The 20,380-nt window shown below is 38.2% G+C and overlaps 1 protein-coding gene across 6 annotated transcripts in view; it reads left to right on the top strand.

The window, feature by feature from the left end:
• The window catches only part of insyn1 (inhibitory synaptic factor 1), a 66,874-nt gene extending 56,287 nt beyond the window's left edge, over positions 1 to 10,587 (top strand). For all 6 annotated transcript variants that reach the window (XM_057347457.1, XM_057347459.1, XM_057347461.1 and 3 more), the window contains exon 4: positions 6,576 to 10,587. In XM_057347457.1, the coding sequence (XP_057203440.1) occupies positions 6,576 to 7,382 (807 nt within the window). In that variant the 3' untranslated portion in view covers positions 7,383 to 10,587. The remainder of the gene's footprint in view (positions 1 to 6,575) is intronic.
• Positions 10,588 to 20,380: the final 9,793 nt, after the last annotated feature.

A 20,380-nucleotide genomic window follows, 5' to 3' on the forward strand; every position in this document is an offset into this window, starting at 1 on the left:
AAGTGGGAAGAGGAATCGTTTCGGAGTTGAATAATCCAGCTGCAATCTCTGCCATTATGAGGGCCGAGGCCAACAAAAGGATGTGATTTTTACTCTATAGACTGTAATTACTATTGCAGGTTCTCATTGTGTCCCTTCCAGTTAAAACGCAATGTGTTCCAACGCTAATGATTCTTTCCCGATGTGTTCATTCATCCTTTACACTTAGGCAATCTGTTTACCCAATAATTTACTCCATAACCCGCTCGCTCTCGTGGCATCTTGAAGAAAAGGCACAGGGATTACTGTTCATCGTAGCTGCGTCAAGCCCATCTGTGACCTAGAAAGGTTCCGCGGGCCCTTTAAGCTAGCGCTGCTGCTATCTAGTTAAATTGCTTCAGGAACTGTAGTGAAGGTAAGGGCCTTGCCTAAGATTTTGTTTACCCTGAGGAATGCCTGTTCCAATCGCTGGGGTTGGAACGCACGGCGGGGATGAAGGTGGCTTCTTGGGTAATTATGCAGCGGCAATGGGCATTATCAATGAAATTAGGTCTTTCCTGTTGTGTATTAAGAGTTTGTTTTACTTTGAAGGGGATCATGTCAATGGCTAAAGTGCGTTATTGTTTCAGCACTAGGAGTGTGCAGTAAGTTTTTGCTTACATTAAAAAATTCTGGGTTGTTTTAGCCCATGATTGGGTTGCATACGGACATTTTGTATGATAATTTAAACCAACTGTTGTGTTTGTCCATATTTTAACAAACCATGGCTTTAAACAACCCAGCCTTTTTTTGTCGAATATTGGACTTACACTGACCCTTAACAGCAGAATTATGCAAAACACAAATCACAAATGTCGTTGTGGAAATGCATTATTAGCAGACAGCCATGTTTATCTTATTGTGTTAACAAGAGCATCCAAAAATTTTAAGATTACTGGTTTAAAGTGAGTAGTATTTGACTGGTCGACAAGAAGACCGACTTTGTGTACTCTCTGTCAAATGCATACACCTTTTTTCATTTTTTCATAGGGTTCAGTGTTTTGCTATAGAGGGTATGCACGTGATGTCACCGGCAAGTCTAAAATTGTGAAAAGTTGTGTGATCGACAATAAAGCGTCTGCTTATACACTACTGGTCAAAAGTTTAGGGCCACTCTTTATTTATATTTTTCCACAGTTTAGAATCATATTAAACCCATCAAAACCATGAAATAACACAAATGTAGCTTTGGGAATTATGTTGTGACTAAAAGCATCCAAAATAAATTAACTGTTATATTTTAGCATCTTTAAAGTAGCAAGCCCTTTGACTAGAATCGTACACTTCGCATTTTATCATCCAGCTTCTCGAGGTCTCAATCTGGGAACCTTTTTATACAGTACTAAAGGAATTTCCATCTATGCTGGACATTTATTGCCTGCTTTTAATTAATTATTAGGTTCAAATAATCCATTTCAAAAATATGTTTTTAACAAAAATTCGGTTTTCTAATAAAATAAATGTATATGTTGGCACAATTATATTTTTGTCTACAAAAGTGATTTCAAACATTGAAACACACACCTTCAGATTAATAGACATTTTTTCAAGTGATCCTAAACCGGTGATCCTGACCGGTAGTGTATGTTGTCAAAAAAAGCGATGTCTGGCCACATGCCAAGGTCCACTGACCACTGGTTGTTTGGCAAATTGTTGGGATTACTGTCAAGTCCTACTAAATTTTATGTAAACTGATAATTGTCAATTATACTGCCGTTTTCACAGCTGCTGCTATTGCAACCAGCTATTTTGCTGAGTGCTTTGCCACTCAAGGGGGCGTGTTCCCACGTGTTCACTTGGGAAAGTCACATCAATCCATACAAAAGTTTCTAGGGCAGTAAACGCAAACAGCACGTGTAGCTACTGACAGGCGACGCGATGAGAAGGGACGTTACACTGGTTAAAATTGTGAATTACCCCCAAAGTTGTTTGGATGCAAGAACCCATGAAATACAGTATATAACACTGTGCGAGTAGTTTTAGGATGAACTTTAATGAGAAATAAATTATTACTACACCATCCACTAGTCTACAGTGTGTCTGTAACCTAAATGGTAGATCATTGTAGCAGCTCAAAGGTCATGGGTTTGATTCCCAAAGATAACACATACTAATCAAATGTATAGTAAACTGCTTTGGAGAAATGCATAAATGTAAATAATGTAAATAAAACAGAGGGGCTTTGAGATGCTAAAACCTATTTATTTTGCAGTTCCACTTGGTGCCTCTTGCATTGCAGACATTAAGTAAAAGGCGCTGCCATTGAAAATATCCTCTTCTGTTTTTTTCTAGGATGTAGTACAGTTTCAATTAATACTAAAAATGGCGTGAGTCATGACGGACCTAATATTGATTAAATTAGGTTTCTTTCTTGGATGACAGGGGGTTTGTGAAATGTGTTTCACAGAGCCAGACTCTCCGGAAAACATTGATTGAATTAAATCCTACTTTTGCAGGACGAGTAATCTCGTAAACAAAGCTATCTCATCCGCCCTTGGGCCAGCAATTCATCTCACATCCTCAGCACCTCAGCATGTTATTAAGCTTTCCTATCCTTCATTCAGAGCTGGCATAGCACAGACTTTAAGTTACCCACTCAGAAAGTACACACTGCCCTTAGACTGCCTGCCCAGGCAACGACACAATTATTACTTACCGGAAACCAGGCGCGTAGAATGAAACGGTGTTTATACGCGGGGGTTGAATGGAATTCAAATGGACTGAGGATGAATAATATGTGCTTGAAGAATACAAATGTATTACCCTCTTAGAGATTCAGGATTATAACATTATTTCTCTGGATTGAAGGGTCAGGTGAGTCAGGTAGAGTTATGGTTTTGAGCCGTGTGATTGGACAAAAATAGGTTGGTCAGGAGAGCAGTGCTGATGCAAAGAGCATCTTTAAAAGGGTCATGTCATATGAGGAAACAAATCTTTTAGGATAGCAGGTTAATATAGTATGAAATGAAATATCAACATGATACGAATAAAAAATATTGAAAATGATTTGTCAGAGATAAAGCACATCAGCACACTGACCTGTAATGAAAATTAATGTTTCAAAATCTCCACTTTCCATGACATTCCACGTCTCCATTTTATACGTAAGCAGACTAGATTTGTGCTGGTATTCAATAACCGTTTACCGTGATATAATTTGCACGTTATTGTTACATTAGGCTATTTAAAATGCAGCAAATATTTCTAGATAACATAGTAGTATTTTTTTATTTCTCTGAAATCATAGTAGCTTACATAGTCGTAATACCTAGTTGAATACTTTTTTTTCTATAAATCTTTGTGTCATTACATACAAATCATTATTTATTATGAAATAATTTTAATATTAATTTCGCTTTTTGAATGTTCAAGATGCTTTTCTTTTTTCTCAACATCAGTTGGTGTGAAAAAACTAAAACATCATTAAAAACAACAATGAAGATGTAATGCAGCAACGTGATAATACCCTATACCTTGGGAAAAGGCCCAGTTATCGTAATATCAAAATTTGATACCGACACATGCTTTAAGCAACACTAGTTCAATGTATGTACAGTATATATATATATATATATATATGAAGAGTTTGGTTCCAAAATGAGATCATTTTTCATTTTGTGCATTCCAATTAATATCAATCAAACTGCAGTTGGTTTGTTTTATTTAAGCCATAATAACAAAAAATAAAGCTAACTAACACAATAAAAACATGATAACATGATGAAAAACATGAATATTTAAGAAGCGGAGTTATCTAATTTTGGAAACAAACTCTTCACATTTATATATATATAGCTTACATTATATATATATATATATATAATGACCCTTATATATACAGTATATATATATATATATATATATATACTGTATATATACACACACACGTGCACTGGTTTGACCTAAATTATAAGGACGCAAAGTCCTTACAATGCGGTGTGTATCCGCCAGGCCCAGGTGAATGTCATATGCCCATCCCCAACTAGAGATTACACCAGCTACATCTGAAAATCCTGTACCATCCTCCTACGAGAGCCTGCGGACTGACTGACCATCCCAGCCCCAGCTCAGACAATTCCATCCCCAACCAAGAGACGGACTACTTGTCACATTAATGATACATTTACAATACTTGATATTTAATGCTAAACTTACTTCACATGACAGCAGTTTGAAGTTATAGCTGCACTCAGTGACTTTGATTGGAGGTGGTTGCTGGGTGGGTGTTTGTGGGCAGTGGGGGGGGGGGGGCTTCATTTTGTTTGGTCTTGTTTTGTGGTCGATGTCAGACAACAGAGGAATAAAGTTACATTATGCCATTACTATTTTTCCCTGGTTGTTCCTCTGTTGTCTGGTGTAGATCGCGGAATGGGACAGGGTTGGACCTGCGCGGTTTCGGCAGATGGGGTTTCCTGGGTCGCGGCTGGTGGGCTCTCCCTGTTCTTCGTGGACGTTTGCTCGGTGGCTTTTGGTCGGGGTTACTGAGTGCAGCTATGACACGTCAGAGGAGATTTGGCCCTCCTGGCTGAGCCTGGTTTCTCCCGAGGGTTATTTTTTTCTCCATTTATTCATCATTGGAGTTTGGGTTCCTCGCCACAGCAGGGCAGTGTTGGATTGCTCACCGGGAGACTGCATTTATTCATTTATTTATTTGCTATTATTTATTAGAGTGATCTTGCTCGGTCCAAAAAAAATATTTATATATATGTTTTACCTTTCTGTGTTTTCTGTTTTTCTTATTTGCTCCTGTAAAGCTGCTTTGGAACAATGCACATTGTGAAAAGCGCTATATAAATAAATTGAATTGAATTGAATATTCATGTGTTTGGCCACGCACCCTACATTATGAGGACATGCCGATAATTCAAAACGTAAAATAAACATACTAAAAAAGAAAACTTTCTAATGCAGAAACTTTTTAATGATTCTTAGGGTTAGGGTTAGGGGATAGAATATACAGTTTGTGCACTATAAAATGCATTGCGTCTATGGAATGTCCCTGTAAACCACCAATACCAACATGTGTGTGTGTGTGTGTGTGTGTGTGTGTGTGTGTGTGTGTGTGTGTGTGTGTGTGTGTGTGTGTGTGTGTGTGTGTGTGTGTGTGTGTGTGTGTGTATAATATGTGTGTGTATAATTATATAAACTTTAACAGTTTTAAAAGTAACTGTCCTCAGTAATTTCACAATTTCAGTCATTTTAGAGTTCAACTCATTTGGCATCACTGTGTGAAAACTAAATTTCTCATGTAAACTGCATGTCTACAAAGGGTTTCATTCATACATCTTTTCATAGAATATAAGTTACATAATTTCTCACTATTTTTCTAATAATTCACCTGGACCTAAAAGCATTTTTACTGTTTGAAAATGTTTTACCACCCACGTGGATTGGAAAACAACAGAAAGCAAGACCCGTTACATTTAATAAATACTACCTGACATACAAACTCATGTTTAAAAAAAGGAGTAAATAGATTAAGTCATGCAATTAAATTAAGTCAAGCATATACCGTAAAACATTAGAGTAAACTCAACAACCAGCTTTTGCATCACACGTTTAAATATAGTATCAAGTGCTCGGTGAGTGATTACAGATAGAGATGAGAAAAAGTGACTCGGGCAACTCATCTGTTAAATCAGCGAGCGGATCAGGCAAACGCAGGCCCTCTTCTGGCTTTCACTGCGGTGTAATCAGGGATTTACAGCTCCTAATTACTCGTTTGGAGTCATTGTGCTGGATAAATGAATTAGATTTTTAATCCCTCATGCTAGCGGGGCATATTCATCTGATCCTTCTGTGTTTATGTCACAAAGTAAAAGGAAAAAACACACCTTAAGCGTGAGATAAGAGTGAACCACAGTTTAAAATGTATGAATGATGTTGCACTATAATAACATCAAACTCGACACTTTTCAAGCAAAACATTAAAATGTATGGATTTCTTATGTATTTGTTATAGTTTTAAGTATTAAAACAAGTTTTCTTTTATTCAAGTTTATTTTTGTTTTGCTTTTTACACTTTGTATTGTTTCAGAGCAGCTGTATGGTATAAATACAAAAACAGACAATATATAAATATATAGCAATAATTAATTAATATAAAAATAAATAATCACATTAGTAATAGAAAAGTAGAGAAAGAAAAGATATATTTAACAAAAGTAAAAGAAAAAGTAACTGTTGAATTCATTTCTGGTCAAAGTATAGCATTTTTTTCTCCCAAAAGGCAGTTATAATACATTTTTATAAGTGTGGTTTTTGGTAAATATTTTTTGGGTCTACTGTATTTGAATAACAGCAGCCTTTGTATAATCTGTTGAACTCAATTCCATTTAAATTCAAACTACCTGGAAAAAATAATTGAATTATGATCCCGGGATCATTTCCGTACTTTGCTTCAAAAATATATTTGCATAGTTACACTAAATCTCCTGAGTTGACTGAAGTAAAATTGGTCTGACCTTAAAGGTTTTGCTAATGCATATTTGATGATCAAGGGAACTAAAAATGATTGTTCCATCATTTTCATCACCCTCTCTTTCTCCTTTTTTCAGGTGGTGGGTCAGATTGACAAACTCACGTCGGATCTCGACTTTGATCTGGATCCGGACGATTGGACAGTTGCTACAGCGAGCAGCACTTCCAGTAGTGAGCGAGGTCTGGGCGAGGCCTTCAGGTTGGACTTCCTCAGCCAGGACATGCTCTCTGACAGCTGGGAATTCTGCAACTTCCTGGAGGTCTCTAATGCTGCAAATCGGAAAGCACACAGGGACGAGGTGGACGAAAGCCGAGAAAGACCTTCGTCAACCCCGCCTACGCCTGCCACCGCCAGCGTCTATTCGCAGATGAACGGGGGTCTCCCCGTCCCTAACGGACCATTAATAATCACCCCGGATTCTTCCAGCGAAGAAGCATCCAGCTCTACGTACAGTCAAAAAACCTCTCGAACCTCGGGGACGAGAGAGAGGGTCCGCTTCAGTGACAAGATCCTCTACCACGCATTGTGCTGTGACGACGACGAAGATGAGGAAGAGGACGGCGGGGAGGACGAAGATAAAGGGGACTGCGGGACCCCGGACACGGACAGTGAACCCAGCCCTTTGGCTTGTTCACCCACGCCCCCTCTGTCCTCCTCCGATCACCCGTCTGGCCTTTATAACTGTCGAGAAACGGCTTCCGCTGGCCCCTCACCTGTAAAGGTCGCAGTTGTGGGGTCTCACACATTACCCAGGAAAGGTCTTCTTTACCCAGGCTGCCGGAAAAAACTGCTGCGAAACAGCAGCACGCAAACAGTATCGGATAAAAGCACTCAAACTGTATTGCCCTACGTCCCCGCCAAACAGAAAACCAAGGACCTCTGAGATAACGCCCAACTTTAAATATAAAAAAAGAATAAACTGAGGAAATATTACAAAGAACTCTATACTATTTAATATGAAATACATAGATAATAGATTAAAAACTAAAAAACAATAAATAAATTACTAAATAAATGATATATGGGAAAATTTCAAGACTTGCTAAGATCGTTTTTATGACTTGGATATTTGTTGCACATATTCAAAAGAGAGGAATGCAGTTTGTTTTTGTAAGGTCTTCTAGGAATTTTCACCCCTTCACGTCTTTCCCTATTGTTAGGAGCAGCGTTTAAAAGGGGTTGTGCAATTTCAGATTTATTGATAAAGAGCTCTTTAATAACTCCATGACATCAACTATTTAAATTGTGTAGTTTTTTTTAGCTTATTTTAAAGATATAAATTTTTTTCCAGGTAACAGACCAAAAAAATTGATGCATCATCATGCACTTCATAGATTTTTGACCAATTCAATGATCTCTCGAATGAGATATGTCCCTCCTCGTAATACAACCAGCTAGCAAGTAACAAAGCAAATACAATGTTTCCTAAAGCCTATTGGCTATTCACGAAATAAGACTTGGCCTTTTGATTGATAGGGTCTTAAAGTGTGCATTCTCAACACAATCTCACGACAAAAACGTAACTATTTTACGAGGAGGTGTATTTTGGCTAATTTGTATGAACTTGTACAATCTCGTTTGTACTTCTTAGTTTGATTTGCTTTCACGCCAGTGATGTTAGGGGTGGGGCTTCAGTATTGCTTTTTTTCTAGTCATCATACATTTTTGTACAATTCACAACGCACAAGTTCATACGAAGAAGCCACCGTGTAAAATAATTCAGAATTCCTGTGAGATCAGGTCAAAAAGGGATAAACCCAGAAAATGGTTTATATTTTACCCAACAACAGGTTAAACACCATTTTAGGTTAAAAGAACTCGGCATAGGATAATTTACAACCCAACAAATGGGTTTGGCCCTTTCCGACCCAACGCTGGGTTGAAAATAACCCACCATTTTTTCACAGTGAATACTTAAAAAAAAAAAAGCTGGGATATTTTCAACCCAGCATGAACCCAACCAATGGGTTATATTTTGACACAACAATGGGTTAAAATAACCCAGCTTTTTGGGTTAAAACAACCCAGCAAGGATACTTTACAACCCAACGGTTGGGTTTGTCTCTTTTTGACCCAACCCTGGGTTGAAAATAACCCAACATTCTTCAGGTGTGCTTATGACAACTCAAAGAGATCACTTTGTGACTTGCCTGGTTATTTGAGGAGTCTACCCCTTGCACAGAGTCTTTGGTTTTGGTGCTTGGATAAAGGTGGAGAAAAACGAAGTATTCTGAAGTGCTTGTTTTCCACTTTGACATTTACACTGTTTCTGCTCCCTCGGTTCTGCTCTCGGCGGGGGTATGCAAGGTTGTCGGGGGTGATGACTTGAATCTCGGCGCACAAAGGCGAGATGCAAAAGGTTATGTCTCCCCATTCTTGGGCCCAGTGGGGACGGGGAACTCAATAGTGCTGTGTTTTATTCAAAGGGATGTTGCCAATAGCACAGCTAATCGATCCGATGGATTGAAGGCTCTATGAGGGGGCTTCCGTGCCGAGTCCTTGGCTTTCGGTTTGGAGGGTCTTTAACAAAACCCTGCCTCTCTGTTAGAGCTTTTGGTATTTACTCTACAGTGGAAAAACAATTCTGTGGTAGGCGGCGCGGAGGGTAGCAAGAAATGTGCGAGTGGGAGGAACACAGAGAGAAAGAGAGAGGAAGAGAAATTATACATTAGAAGCAAATGAAGGCCAAAGTAGCTCAGCAAAATGAGTGTTTGAAGACAGATTGTTCTTAATTACCCCCTCAATGTAATCATTTACTGGGAATTAGCTCCCGGGGGAACAGGGATGGTCAGGCCGATAGATCCTGCACAAGCATCTCTCTCAGCATCCTCCATCTTATGGTCCCTTCATAAACGCTTCTTCCATTTTAAAGACATTTATTTTGTGATGTGAGAACCGCTGTAGAACCAACAGCAAACATGTCGATCGATGACAGTTAGGATGTGAATTCAGCTCGTATGCAATTACTGTATGTATCACCAAAAATCCTGGGGTAAATTCACTGAAGAGTTGTGCAGTATATCAGCATGAAAACTTTTTATTTATATACTAGAAACAAACCAATGCAATCACTTGTAGCTGTTAACTGATTCATAGTAGTATGCAGTACTGTACAATGAATATTTATTTTAAGACATTATAGTCAAACATACAGCCGGTTCATTTGTCCTTCACGACCAGCACAAAATAGAAGGAAATGCCTTTAGCATTGTGTTTTGTTTTTGGGCATGTTTGCACCATTATCTGTTTTGCATAATTTAGTAATTCACTTGATCAAACTATCAGAACAGCAAGTGCAAATAAATTACACTGTCATTGGGCACAATTCATTCTTAGTGAATCCCCCCTGTATTTTTCCCCCCCTGTATAAAATAAAATAATAAAGGTGTTGATGCCATTGAAGAATAATTACTTTGAAGAATAACATTTTTGTTGCACTTTACCTTCTCTGTTCGGTTGTTAAGTGGTGACATAAGGAATACCGTTTTCGGGTCCAAGCATCTATTCATTTCAAGCAGGGCTACAGCTTAAACAGCTGTTAATGAGCACTGTTTACTCACATCGCAGATTTAAGCGGAGCATTTATTAACTCACAGTATACACTACAGTCTCCAGGCTTACTGAATCTCCGACATCAATATTTGAATAAATTGATTGATGAAAAATGAATCACTGACTGGCCATGTGGGATTTCATTACGAAGATAATGGATAATACTATAATAATAGTTTTACAGGTCGCCATGAGCGTATATTTGCCTTTTTTTTGTTGTTTGCCTATAGCATCTTATTGAGCGTTTGGACCCGGAAACAGTATATGACCCTCCATATATGGTGGTGTGTCACGCTGGTTGTTTTTTCCAGACTAAACAACCGCATAGTCAAAAATTGGATCTACTATGAAAAAGTAAGAAAGAACTTTCGAAGAAGCGTTGACTAAAAGGTTGTCTGCAAAACCAAAAATGGTTCTTCTATGGCATCACTGTGAAGAACCATTTGTAGCACCTTTATTTTTAAGAATGTACATCAGTTAAAGGGATAGTTCACCTTCAAAATAAAAATTCTGTCATTATTTACATGCCCTCGCCATTTCAAACATACAGTATATGACTTTCTTATGCAAAACATAAAAGAAGACATTTTGAATAATGCTGATAACAGAAAAATGTTGGTCCTCGTTGACTTGCATTGATTTTGTGTTTATACAATAGAAGTCAATAGGGACCAACGGTTTTTGGTTTCCAACATTTTTCTAAATATCTTCTTTTGTGTTTTGTAGAAGAAAGAAAATCACACAGGTTTAAAATGACAACAGTGTGAGTTAATGATGACAGAATTTTCATTTTGAAGGTGAACTTACACACATGCTACTTTACATTTAGTAATAGAAATAAAATTGTAACAATAGAAAACCAGCATCTAAAACACCAACAATCCCACAGTACTTTCATCCAGATTCTACATCTTGAAAAACAAATCATTAATACCCGTTTATTTTTCATGGTAACATCAGTTTTATAGTTTAAACTCCGGGAACTTGGCATGAGCCACCACTGACATAAAAACGAAATCAAACAAAGCAGCATAAAGGTTCTGTTTCTGAATCAATAGAGCCTGGCACTGTCAACACAAAGATTCCAATAAACACACACACACACACTGATAACAACAGACCTTCAATGCCCTGAAGTCATTTTAGATAAAAGTGTCTGCCAAACATTAAAATGGAGATTCTGAAAATCTTACATTCAGTCTAACATTCACAGAAAGAAATATTATTGCTCTTTTTGTTATCAGGACAGTCTTATTTATATTTGTAAATGTATAAAGAATCAGGTTTTCTCTGATGTTTTTCCAAAATTCTACAGGATAAATATAATACCCACATTTATAGACAATTTTTGATAAAGCACTTTAAAGGTAATGTGAATAGCATAGCCTTCTATTTCAAATAATCTTTGAGTTCATACTAAAATCTCTGAATTTTAATTGAACACTGGCTAAGTTAGAAAGGTTTGAGTTTTGATCTCCTTTGAAACTCTCGAACAGACACGTGTGAGAGAACTGGTCGAAGAAATTATTTTCGTCTCCATTTGGTTGCCATTTTTTCTGGGCTGTTTGAAGAGTGTACCAATAATTATAGTTACTAAAATATATGTTGATGTTGCTTCAAATGGTTAACCTAACCAAGGTTAATGTTAATGTATCGCTGTGGTTACTTGATGTAGACATGACAGTCATCAGGTAGCCTAATCTTGATCTTTACATAATTCTGTTATTGCCCGTAGTAAATATGCCCACTGCACATCTGGGCTCGTGCTGGCAAACCGAGGCTGACATTTTGCTCACATTTTCATTCATCTTGTGTATTTAATGTTGCTGAGGGTTTGCAGTGAAGGATGAATTGAATAACAATCAAAGGATCACACCCCGCTGCTCCAACTGCCATTTGCTCCAGTTAGATTGAAGACCACCAGGTCATCACACGCATTAGCTGCAAGAAAAAGCCATCTATCACGAGAAAAATTAACACCAGCCATACATCTAACACTCAATTTACAGCAGATCTTTTCCTTATGAACGTTTCCTTATGGTGATTGACAGCTTTGCTTTTAAGCGATTTGGTGGGTTGGTAATTTCAACACGGTCACGTCAGGACAGATTTTGCTGCCTAAACGTGGATGAAGTTGGTTTTAAAGGTGTTGTGTGTCATTTTTTGGAGGGTTTATTGACCGAAATGCAATATGATATACATAACTATGTCTTCAGAGACCTTACATAAAATTAGAATGAGCTATTTCTATCTACATACACTTACATGGAATCCGCCATGTTGTTTCTACAGTATCCCTAAACGGATGAACTGCTCTACAGAGTGCATTCCGTGAATACGTGATCTCATTCAGCAAAGAAGCGAAACGTGACAACCATTAAATAAGCTGTATGACGTAAAATAGTGTGCATTTTTATCATGACTTTATTGTATATGAAAAGTCTGTATGGCCATAGCCGCGGGAAGTGGGGGTGCTGCGGGTGCTGCAGCACCCCCTGGCGTCAAGCGAAAGAAAAACTGAAACAGTGTGAAAGATAAATAAATAAAGGCAGACAATATTTGCACCAGGTCCGCCCACCAATATGTGATTGGAACAGAGAAAATGTAAGAACGACTTCATTTTGAACAATGACTCCAGTGGCGTAAGGTGTAAAGTCTGTGTACCGTGACACATGAAGCCGGGATTCTAATCCAACTCTCGCATTTGTTTTCAATAAAATTGATTTAAGACTTGAGATTCATTTTTATTCATAAAGTTTAGGGTAAGGTTAGGGGTGTAGGGCTTTAATATCTCAATAAGTTGCCATCATTTTAATAATTTCCTAAAATATAATGATTTACACACTGTTATAATTGCATATTGTTTAATGCACAACAATACTGAGGTGCAAATAGTAACTTTATCTGCCACTATTTATAAGTATCCATAGCATCTAACTACTATTTCTACTTAATCCAAAGAAAATACAGCTATTTTCGGTTAGAGTAAAAAGCATTGCTGCCTTGGGCGGGCTATTTGTAACGTTACTCTGGGTAAACAGACACTCCGTAAATGAAAATGTTTTATCAATACATTTTATTCATGTGTCTATTCACTAATATCCATTGAAAACATGAATAACGTCACTGTTGCAATGACAACACAAGTATCTCGTGACGTCATGGCGTTAGTTAATGTCAAGTGTCACGAGCGGTCTTGTCCAAATGGCGCAAAAACGAATTTCAGACTTTTTTACTGAACATTTATGTCCTCATGCAGGACTTCAACAGCGTCAACCCAGAAAGAAAGGCCACTTTCGGAGTTTTGCATGCAGATCAGCAGTAATGTAAGACAGTTATTTCTTGATTTGAGATTGTGGCTAATAGGTCTACAGGCAGAATGTGTAACGTTACGGGTTGATGTGTGTGCTGTCGCCGTGCAGCACTCAGTTGCGTTTAATCGCGTGACTGGTTTGTCAGGTTTTTGTTTGGGTGGTTAAGCTGCCGCCGCGCAGCTAGTTTTCGTACAACAGATTGTGCTTTGGCTAGGCATACATATAACATGCGTTTATGTATCCTATAATCACACTGGGATAGCAACTAATTTTTGCTTCCGTTATTTATTAACATTAAACTTAAGCGACTCGCCCATGGCACAGTCATAACTTGCCCTGGTAAAAAGAAAATCACAGCACCCCCTGCTCACAATACGTTCCCTGCGGCTATGTGTATGGCTGAACAAAGTAGCCACATAAAGCCATGCAGTCTTTCCACCAAAAAAACCTGTTCAGCAGAGAGCGAGGGCGGGATTATTTAGCAATTAAAGAGGATAATGAAGTGCATTTGCTGTTGTATTGGAAACTGCAGTCCAAGAGACAGGAACTAATAAGCTTTCAATCCGAGAAGGTGGCAGAAGGTCGGTGAACATTTTTAACTACTGGAAGACAACATCTCAAACTTTACATCGTGCTGCCCCCAGGCCATCATTACTAAACAAAACAAGTATTGAAAACAATCCTGGTCAAATATTTATTCCTGGCTCACACCGGGGAATCCCGCTAACCTTGTATTTCCTCTGCATTTTGACCTTACTGTGAGAAATTCGTTCTCACAACAGATAAATGTGCATCTCTTCCATAACCTAATCTTCTCACGTTATCTTTCACTCAACTAAAACCACTCCATGCTTCTTGTATGAAACTGTGCAGAAGTAATATGACCCCAATCATTTGTTTTATTTTTTAAAGCAAGACATATATCCACTCGATATAGGGATCACTCCGGCACAGGGCTGTAGAAAATGGATATTCTGACAGCTGTCTGTTCAGGGTGGCAAATAAGAGTCCATAAGGAAGAGAGCTCAATACAGTCTCACTGATTACTAAGGACCGCATCGCTCGAGGAAGCTACTCAGACTTGATTTGTTTCATCTCTGTCATTTACTTCCTCCTGCAACGAGAACAAACTATTTCTCTTCTCTCAACCGTCTCCATCTCTGATGTTTTCTCTGGGCAAAGTGGCTGGTGTGATTTTTATTCATGTGCGGGTTATTCATGGTAAGGATGCTTTGATGTTAAATTCAAGCAGACAATGAAGCATTGACCCCCTCCGCTTGCACATATGTTGTTATCGTTGTCCTATCTGCGCAATCTCTATTACTCTTTAGGTAGGAGGTATACTGTAGGCCTTATAGTTCCCTTATTTAAATATGGCAGAGATTTGATTCTTTTTTCTGTTTAAATTTCTTAAGATTGAATTGTAGCTCATACACCATTTATATTTTAAGGAACTACATAAAACATTAGCTAACAGTATCCTTTTACAAGGTATGCAATAATAACATATAGAGCCGATTTAAAGGGATAGCTTGACCAAAAATGCAAATTCTCTCATCATTTATTCACCCTCGTGTCGTTCAAAACCCATGTGACTCTTTTTTTCTGTGAAACAAAAAAGAAGATGTTTTGAAGAACGTCTCTGCGTTTTTTTTTTATCCAAACAATGGAAGCCAATGGGGTCCAGCATGCTAGCTTGCCAAGGTTCTTTAAAATATTTTCTGTTTTCTTCAGAGGAAAGAAAGTCATGGTTTGAATTGACATGAAGGTGAGTAAAGGATAAAATGATTGCAATTTCGCATAAACTTTCCTTTTAATTGAGTCTTGCAATCAGTATAAACACAAGATAATTTTATGTCAAACCAATTTATATATTGATTAAGAAATTGTTTTTTAACTAAATGTTTTGATTATACAGAACAATGCAAACTGTGCCAAATTACAGCTGTAATTGTCACAGTTCACAACAGAGAACAGCTTCCAACTGGGCTTAAAAATGGTCCTGGCATTTGTCTTTTAACTGAATCTATATGACAGCAGAATTTGCAAACATTAGACCGTGAATCAAAAGGTTTCTCATATACTAATGAAGTAATTCAATAATAAATGTTATAAGCCTACTGAATGAAATCAGCCTTTCCTGATAGACCATCATGTACAATGTGTGAGCCATACCAGCTCAAATGGTGATACGTGTTGTAGGTGTCAGATTTGTATTTATTGACAGGAGTCAGGTCTTTAGCTCTCTTGCACCAAGAATTACAACATTCAGAAAGTGTTTTTGCATGATGCAAAAATCTCAAAAAATGACTGATTCGTTGGATTTGGTATGATTTAAAATGATACAGCACTGCCTTATTTGGATCAGGGATGCGAGGATGGCTGGGATGTCTCTGTTTAGCTCACAGGAAAAGGAAAGTGTCAGAGGTCTTGAACCAGGGACAAGCTAAGATGGTACAAGTTTCATTGTACTTGGACTGAGGTAATACCAGCACTCGGTACAACAAATACAGCACTAAAATGTTCAGGTTTAAAAACTGTCTATTTATTCATAACCTCTTAATTCCTTTGGTTATAGTGTTGGAATTATTTCAAAACCTATTTTCAAATTTTCAAAAAATATTTTCAAAATATCACTCAAATGCACAGTACATGCTTTAAAAAGAAAAAGACAAAACGTGGTGTGACCCCTGAGCACCTCACAAGTAATTGTACAGAAGTAAAATGCTTCTTTGAATTGAGGTCAATGGTAACAGTGTGTTTGAATGGAAACATGAAAAGCCGCTGGTTTGGTGGAAACCTAATGCGTCATGCGTCTGTGAGCGGCAACCACCTTTTTTCTGACAGCGCACAATACGCTTGAAAGAAAAACACAACGCTATTATTCCCCTTTTTCAGAGTATAAGAGCTTGTAAGCTTGTCAGCACTTCAATGGCAATGAGAGGTAAGGGTCAGCGGGCTGTAGTTCTGCTGACAGTTCAGTTCAGCTTGTAAATGAGAGCTAAATAAAGATTGAAATGCCTGTAATGTAAAATGTGAAAGCGGAAAAAGGCCAGTAGGTCTGCTGTGAAAGGTGGGCTGTTATTTATTTATTTGTGACTTTATTTATACTGTATATCCCCTCTCGTTCCCTCTATTTTTAAAAGACTCGCTGAACATTGTTGTTGGCCTTCAAAACTTATAGTCAAGAATAGACTGGCAGCAAGCGTTTTTCTGATCTGTCTGTCTCAGCATTGCTCATCGGAAGCACTTCCCAGCCTTGATAAACAACAGCTAGTAATATCTGAAGATTTCCTCCATTCGTTCTTTAATTTCACCTTTGCTTCCCTCGTGTTTAATTAATTCAAACAATTATGGCTTTAATTTGATATATTTAGCAGTTCTGCAGAGACCAGTGAGAATCTCCGGGCTTCGTTTCCTTTCATGTTGTATTTACCCGCAATCTCTGATACATCAGAGTACTGATCAATCTCAAATGAGAGCAATTAGTCAAATGTCAGGTCCGGTTTCCTGCGCTCTCAGTGGTCTGTTAACAGTGTTTTAGAGGTATATCTGAAGCTTAATAGCTCAGGGCTTTCATTAGGCCATTTACTCGCCGCACAATAGGATAAACAAAAAGTGATTATAACCTCAGACCCTCCAAATACTCACTTGAACAAAAAAAAAGTACATTTTATTGAAATTTATATGGACCACTCTGTGTGGGTTGTAATTTCCTCTGGTACTCGATTAAATAAAAAATTGGGATAATTTGAAGCAGTGGACACAGCCCAGGCTTAATTATTGGCTGGAACATACTGTATGTGCTCGGCCGTACTGTGAATTTGTTTAATCAGTGAGATCCACCCACACGTTTCCTGTGGTATGGTAACAATGAATCAGGCCTACGGGAGCAAAACATTTTAAAGATGATTGAGTTTGCCGTACTTTAAAGTGTTGGTTGTTAAAATCATCATTGTTGTCAGACCATTGTGACCTTTTGTTCATGTTGTTTATCTCTAAATCAGTCTCTTGTCTTGTATTTTGTAACACGCTTGTTACGACCACTAGTGAAATTATTTGTATTTAGCAGAAAGTTGAACGGAATTTTTTTACTTTTTAGAAGAATTTTAGTTCAGGAGTGCCTTTTTTAGGAGCAAAATTTCTCCGGAGCAGGAACCCAGAAATAAAAGAACTACCAGCGACGCAAGCGTGTTGGCTGGCTAACCACGTGACAAAGAACAGTTCTTTAAACTGTTACAAGACATAATCATACAAAAAGCTTATGTTAGTGGCATTTACCCCTATCTTGGTCTGCGTGTTGTGATTTTTCTCCATTTCAGTAGTTTATCACTTAAAGCAACAACAAGCCGTTTTTCGACCTTAAAATAATCTCTCTAAAATTATTTTAGTGGTAGGACAACTCTTAACTGGACTAATTTTAATGCCGCTGCTACCTAAGCAGCCCTCTATCGGCTGAAATCACACTTGTAACTTTGGTGTGCGGGTAGGTTCACAAGCCCCGCCCATCACCTGCTTTACGGCTTACGTCACGTTTTACTCATAGCCTGGGTGAAGTCAGCCAACAGCTAACAATGAGACGAAACGATCTAGTTCAACGCAAGTCTCCAAACCATCACCATGGCAGAGCCAGCAAAAAAAACAAAGAGGAAAAGAGAGAGAGTGATCGGACACGAATCAATATCTGACGGACTTACAGTCGGCGATGCAAGCTGCAAGAGGCAACGGGTTGCAAAACAAATGGAGACCTAACGTTAGCCTTCCTGCTACTGGATTTGAAAGTTTTATATGTACATTTTTTCTTACTGTCCTGTACGTTTGAGCTTATTAGTAATTTGGCTGTGCTCAGGTTGTTTATTGGCGCACTAACGTTGCTGGTTCACAATTTATAACCGTAAGGTAGACTAGAGATAATGTAATGTTGCCGGGTCTCAATAGCTTACGTAGCATGATCGTTCCTCATCACGAATTTAGTGTTATGCTTGTAAATGATGACTACCAAACCACAATAAATGTTTTATGGTCAAAAGTTGCTGATTCCTTAGTTCATGCACGTAGACTAATGTTATAGGTATCTATAGTTACTGTACTAGGCACTATTCCCATACCGATTTGAGGGTAAGTTATTGATTGCACCCATTACACAAAGCACATCGCCTGGTCGTGAGTGTGTTTACGAAAATATAACTACAGAAAATTATTTGCGTTGGTTACTAAACGCATTCACATCCATGCGTTGTGTTTTGGGTGACTGCAAATGTGTTATGTAGCTAACGTTAGCTGCTATGTACTGTAGCTAGCACGCTATGCGCTAACGACTAACAACCAACTGCTACCTCAGAATCGAAATAGAAAAGAAATAGTTTGAGCTATTAGTATAGCCCACTAGTATAACCCGCGGGAGCCAAAAGAGTGCTTTAGTACATGCACAATTATGAAGTGACATGATGTAAAAGCGGTTTCTGCTTAGTCAACAAATTCACGTGTATTGCCCACGTGGAAGCTTATACAGCGACAATATTTACGACATTTATAACAGACAATTGCGCTTATCAACCACATGGGGGTACCATACACCAAAACGGCTCGTTGTTGCTATAAAATCATTGTAGGAAGTAGGAGATGTCGTCAGTGGTGTAGTCTAGTTTTTTTGTAGTGAGTATACTCTGATTCCCCCCCAGCCTACTCATCCGTCCCAGATCGACAACCCATGAGCACCACCACACTCACGAATGCACAGAGTATGCCTCTATATGTAATCAAGACCATTCTGAAAGATTTATTGCAAGCAATATTTCAATAGCCAATGACAGCTGGGGTGACTACTGGTTTTGTTTATCACTGTCTAAATCAGTCAGTTAAGTGTTACATTTAGCCTTAGATGGTATATGTATACAATCCCTAAAGCACAGGTTTTATCAGCTGGCAATTTTCAATGATCCATGTGAAAACCCAGCTATAAAGTAATTTATTTGTGATATACTATTTCTACATAAACCCACCCTGCTAATAGTATTACATAAATTCTAGTGGTTTCCTTTAAAATACCATTATGAACCATAATTTTTTCTATTACAAAATTTGGCATTAATGGGTGTGCTATTGATTCCCGTCTGCACCTCTTGTGTTTTGGGCAGGGTTCTATTATTTTTTCAGCAGGGCAACCAACATTATGTAAAGAATATCCTGTGAAAGTATCATCTTTAGATTTTTATTTAGTTTGACTAAGGCCATGTCAAAGACTTACAGTAAATCATATTGAAATAAATGGTTAAAATCAAACTCTGATGCTCTTCACTAATAACTAGATTTTTTGCCTAGTTTATACACTCTGGGTCACACTTATGAGTGCAAGTTGTGCCTATTATTGACATTGATAGTTAACTATAATAATTAACAATGAACATTTGTGCAGTTTTATCAAGCACCCATTACACTTTCTCCATTTCTCCCTTATTTATTGATTCACCACACAAACTAAAGTTTGTGAAGTTGGCTAGTTAGATACAATTAAATATGCCAACAATCCCCTTACAGTTATGTTAATGATAACAAATATGCTTGTTTTATTAAAGACTACGCAGTGGTTTTAACAGTGGGGTGAGTTATCAGCAGAAAGTATAATACACCGGCGAACAGAGTGCACAATTGTGACCCCGGGACACTATCGCGAGGGATGGGGTGGGGACCCGCGAACAGCGTAGCATCAGCCTCGTCGGGCTCATTTTCTGTAACACCTGATGTAGCTGCAGCGTCACCCGAAGCGCCAGTAGCTTCAGGGGCAGGCTCACGAAAACACTGAGAAATAGTGTAGTTTAAATGCTTGGCCTTTCATGATATCCTTTTGTTTCATATCTCCCGGTTGCACCAATGGTCAGTGCGTCGCACTTTTCTGAAACAAACCGATGTTGTTACATATCCTAGTGCTTTTTTAAGTGGGTATACGGAAATTCTTGATCTTTTCTAGTGTGTATACCGCGTATACCTGCGTATCACGTAGACTACACCACTGGAT

This window comes from Triplophysa rosa, linkage group LG12, assembly GCF_024868665.1.
Source record: "Triplophysa rosa linkage group LG12, Trosa_1v2, whole genome shotgun sequence".
Classification (NCBI taxonomy): Eukaryota; Metazoa; Chordata; class Actinopteri; order Cypriniformes; family Nemacheilidae; genus Triplophysa; species Triplophysa rosa.